Raw genomic sequence first — 4,935 nt, 5'->3', positions numbered from 1 at the left:
CGGGGGCGAGGGGAGAGTTCGGGTGCCCTCTGCCGGGGCCGAGTCCTCGGCGGGCGCCACAAACCGCCGGCTCTTCGCAGGAGAGGACCCGGGCGGGCAGGTGCCGGTGGGAGCGAGCGGGGGGCTCTCCCGACGGCGTCCCTGCGCGCTCGCTGGCTCGCTCTGCCCTCCAAAACCGCAGAGCGGAGAAGGTGGTACGAAGGCAAGCGCAGCAGAGATTGCGTTTGCCAGGTTTAGCTTTGGGGTGACGTTTTCCCTGCCCATCACCTTACTGGGGGAGCTGGGAGCTTCAGCAGCACGTCACCGATCCACCCCGGCCACACCTCTGGGAGCCACGGCACCTCCCCGGGCCCCATCCCTCAGGACCAGAGGGGTTTTGCTGAACTCTAGAGGAATTAAACGTCTGCACATCCATATATCGAGGAAGCACGTTTTAAAACCTAAGGGCAACTGCGCGGTACGGCCCCTCGTGACGCTGCCGAGGGTAGAGCTCTCCGTGCAGAGATGGCAGCGTTCACACGCGCCCCGCGCAGGTCTCGTTAGGTTTCTCCTCGTCCCGGTTCCTCCGCCCAGGTGTCGGCTCTTGCAGAGCTTGTGCTGAATCCAGGGAATTCCAGTCGGTGGCATGCAGACCAGTAGCTCCTACCAAACCGAACAGTTTGCTTCTCTTCTGCAGAGCCCGAACTGTGCCTTCCCCCTCCCGCCCGCCTTCCCTCCTGCTAGGGGCCGGGGTGGCGTCCGGGCAGGCGGACGAGCGTGTCCCCAGCCCGGGATGGAGTCCCGCAGCTGTGACTGTACAAGCGGAGTCACAGCGCTTCAGCAACCTGCGGTTTGTTGTAACCTCTCATTTTCTCAATCTGCTGCATGTTAACTGTATCCTTCAATGGGAAATTCCTCGGGGGGCTCGGCGGCGCACAGCTGGGGTCCTGCGAACACAGGGCGGCTCAGTTGTGGCTGCAGTGCAGCTGGCAACACTTTCTGGGATTTTCTTAAAGCTTTGGTGAGTTTCCCTTCCGCAAGTGAGTCTCTGTCCTGTGGGACACCAGCCTCCATAGGGGCCAAGGCATGAACCACACACTCAGGAAGCTGGTTGTCATTTTGGTTTTTGTTTTTTTTTTAATTTGAAATAACTCTTTGAAGCAGATTCAGGGCAGATACCACTGACCTCTTACCACAAACGTTTAACATGTATTTGCAATGATAAAGTCATACAGCTTAAAACACAAAATAAAGGGTGGGGGGAAGAGAAAGAGGCCACTGCCCTTGCGTGAGTCCAGGTCCCAGGTTGGGGAGAGCGGCCGTGTGGGTCCGGTCTTGTCCCTCCGGCTGCAGCCGTGCGGCGCAGGGGCCACGCGCCCGGTCTTGAGTTGAGGCCTTTGGTCACAAAGTCTCGTGTCCGGGTCCTTCACTGACTTGTGCTCCCTCTCTCCTCCCCGCAGCGTACCCTGTGGAGCCCCGGGGAGCTGGGCTTCCCTCCGTCTGCGCTCCCACTCCTCGGCAGCGTCCTTCCACCGAGCCGGGTGGTGGGGGTGTGTGCAGCCTCCTTAAGGATTGTGTATGTGGTTTCTGTCGGGTCTGTGGGTCAGTCTGGGAGTATATGTCTGTCTTTCTGGACATGTGTACGTGTTGTGTAGCAGTGCTCTGGTTCCATAAAGCTTTCATATACATAGCAGCAATGAAGTCTTGCCATCAGGTGATGTAAAGGGGCAGCTACTGGGCAGGGCTAGCGGACGTCGTGGGCACCGCGGCCCCTCTCTGTTTGCTCTTCCTCTTCTTGGTGCCAGACTTAGTGTCTTTGGTGTCCTTCCGATTTCTGTTCCCATTCGCATTATCTTGTTTTCCTTGCTCTTCCTTTTTCTTCCTTTTCCCTGCAGTAAAGCAAAGGGGCACCGTGAGGCTCTCCAGCAGAGCGAGCCACCCGTGGCCCACTGCTGCCGGGGGTGGCCCGAAAGGCCTGCGCCCCTCCCCACGCGCAGAGGTGCCCGAGAGCCACCCAATCTGCCAGGCTGTGCTTTGCATTGCGAGCTGTTGCCTAAATATAAACGGGGAAGAAGGATCAAATCGGGATTTAGGCTGGTGATTCTCGGTCTCCAGCAGAAGCGTTAACACTTGCATTGCTCCACGGCTGCACAGCAAGCCCCTTAGCTAAGGCAGGCTGTGCCCACCGCAGGAACAGAATGGCCCTGCCTGCCTCCCCCTGCCCAGCTTTTACCCCCTGGGGTGTTCGTCACTGCTCAGAACCACTTCCCCTCAAAACACTAAACCCTGCTGCAAGCCTCGTCCATCCCGTAAGAGGATGACCAAACCACCATTCATCCCGAAGACACTCTAGTTCCTGGGAACAACGCAGACCTAAACATTCTGGTAGAGGAGAAGACGACTCCCCTCACCGCACAGGCGCGCACCCCCGGCTGCTCAGCTGCCTTGCTGCTCTCCAGCCAGGGAAGAAACTAAAATACCTGCAAGCCTGTGGGACGCGTGGCAAGCCACGCTGAGCATCACCCACCCGGGGGGCTGTGCCGGTTCCACCCAGGGGTCTTTCTAGCTGCTGTCACGTTGTGTTCCCTGTGCTGCAGAGGGGTAGTGGCATGCACAGAGCATTTATGATACTGGATACTTGTGCCTGACAAATAAAGGATGCTGGGGAAGGATGGTGAGATATTCCACGTCTGCTCACCTTCGGGGCACTGGTTCTTCTGCATGGTGCATCTCCGCACCTCCGTGGTGGCAGGACACAGGGACACATCTCCGGAGGGAGCCTGCAGAATCCGCCGCGTTCGGTCTTCGTTGCCCTTCTTGAAGCCACAGAGCTTCCTCTTCTTGGAGCAGGGCCCCCAGGGCCCCCACTCACTCATTTCACATTGTGCTGCCAGATAACAAGAGAGGCCAGCAGTAACTCTCGTTTCTCTGTTGCTGCCTCAGGACTTCCCAGAGCCCTTGCACACCGTCACATCTAGGCTTGAAGGGTACGTGTGTTTCCCCAGCAGCTTCCTAAGTTTTCAAGGCACCCCCTTCCTTGCCGTACTGCACAAACCCTGAGCCCCGCTTCGCAAATAGGCGGCAGCAATGCTGGGGTGCTGCTCCCCATCTAGGCTGGTTTCCAGAGGGCTGTGCCCTCTGAAGGGCAGGGTCTGACCTGTACCATCACCCACACGACATGGGTGGGACGAGCCATTGCCTCTGAGGGGTTCGTTTTATCATCGAAACCAAACGGTAGCAATACAAGGGACTGGGCCCGACAGATGCACAGAAAGCTCAAAGGTGCCCCAGCATCACTTACCAGGACTGCTGCACTCCATGGTGCCGTTGGCAGCAGAGTAGCCTTCGGGGCATGTGACATAACATCTCCCTTTGTGCAAATACAAACCTTCCTTACATTTTGTGCAAAAGTTTCGACTGAAACAGGACTCACAGTTCTCAATTTTGCATTCTGGGGAAAAAAAAAACCACAAAGCTGTGATGTAGTCTGATGCGAGCAAAAGCCTCAGGAAGCTCTTGACTGCTAACTGGAGTTGGCTCCTGGCTGCAGGACATCTGCCACCGGCGGGGGGGAGCCTCTGAAGGCCCTGCCAGCCCTGGTTCTGCTGCTGTCATACAAGTCAGTTCTCTTTGCACCGTTCCCTGGTACGGGCAGAGCCACCGAGCTGCAGCTCTCATCGCCAGCAGCAGCCGCCGCCAGATTGAAATCAGGCAGGGTGGGAAAGGTTTGGGCTGGTGTTCAGCCAAAGTGGGACAGTGCAAAGAATAAAGTCCCGTATCAACTGCTCCAGCTGCAGCTACAGCACAGGCTACAAAGAAAAGGAGTTAGATGGAAATCTGGCCATGAGGGTGGTTTGCATGAAACTGCCAGGGAAGTGATTGCATTTTTCCATATCCAGCTTCTCTCTGGTGCTCTGGCTGAAAGAGGCAGCCCCAGGCCAAGGATCTCATCCAGGGAGCTGCTTGGCTGTGCTGAACGAGCAGAGAAGAGGAGAGAAGGTACTTGTGCAAGCAGTACCTTAAAAGCTGAAAGGATCTCCCTTCTCCTCCTCCTTCCTCCGAAAGAAAGAGGGTGCCAGTCTGGCAGCCCAGGTAACAGAGCTTCCCAAATGTCCTGCAGGATGCCACATCCACAGCGTTCCCGGGCGGTGCTGAGCATGCTGCTGGGGGAACCCAGCCCTGAAGGCTTTGCCAGTGGCTCTCTGCTCTAGCGGACCGCTGGTCCATTACCACCGCCTGCCCACAGCACAGAGGCTCTCAAAGACCAGGAAGGCCAAAACTCCCATCAAAACCTGCATGGAAGGGCTGATGTGGGGCAGCGGACGCTCACCCCGCTTCTGAGGGCGCCGTGCGGGCAGTGCCTAGCGGCTGCTCAAAGGGAAGGAGCTTCTCGGCCTGGCTGCACGCTGCGCCGGCTGCACGGTGCCACGGCAGGGAAGCGCCTGGGCACCAAAGCTGCATTAGCCAACATCAGCACAGATTATGGGGTTATTCCCTGGGTAGATCGCTGCCCTGCTCAGCACCACCTCCTCCCCTTCGATACAGCCATACAGCCTCCCCTGACTGGAGGCGGCACGATCCCCTGCAAAGCACTGCAGAGCACCACCCCCCGCCACATTTCGCCCTTTCCCTCCCACCCCGTACTCACTGATGCACTTGTTCATGTCTGTATTGCGAAGGCCGAAGTATCCCAGTGGACAAGATGGCAGGCAAATCCCAATTTGCCGGATATCATTCCTCTCCAGAAGGATGAAAAGTTTGGGGGAACATCTCAGGCACCCGTTGAACTCGGAGCACAGGTCGCAGCCTCTGGCGCAGCCCTGACTCAGCTCGGTGCTAACTGCAAGAGCAGGAGAGAGGCAGCGGTTAGCGCCCGCCGCACAGCCGGGCTCTGCACGCACCGGCTTCGGCTCTGAAACACCGGCACCACTGGCAGGAAGGGCAGGGACCGGGGCA

General features: G+C 58.0%; 1 protein-coding gene across 1 annotated transcript in view; it reads right to left on the bottom strand.

Annotated features, from left to right (window-relative positions):
- Positions 1 to 1,710: 1,710 nt before the first annotated feature.
- Positions 1,711 to 4,935, bottom strand: part of RSPO1 (R-spondin 1) — a 5,197-nt gene continuing 1,972 nt past the window's right edge. The window contains exons 2-5 of the mRNA XM_009639975.1: positions 4,628 to 4,819; positions 3,281 to 3,430; positions 2,678 to 2,866; positions 1,711 to 1,868 (exon numbers count right to left, since the gene is read on the bottom strand). Of these exons, the coding sequence (XP_009638270.1) occupies positions 1,711 to 1,868; positions 2,678 to 2,866; positions 3,281 to 3,430; positions 4,628 to 4,819 (689 nt within the window). The remainder of the gene's footprint in view (positions 1,869 to 2,677; positions 2,867 to 3,280; positions 3,431 to 4,627; positions 4,820 to 4,935) is intronic.

Source organism: Egretta garzetta, unplaced genomic scaffold (genome assembly GCF_000687185.1).
Source record: "Egretta garzetta isolate BGI_Z169 unplaced genomic scaffold, ASM68718v1 scaffold66, whole genome shotgun sequence".
Lineage (NCBI taxonomy): Eukaryota > Metazoa > Chordata > Aves > Pelecaniformes > Ardeidae > Egretta > Egretta garzetta.
The sequence above is the reverse complement of the archived record's forward strand: the minus strand, read 5'-3'. Positions and strand labels throughout refer to the sequence as shown.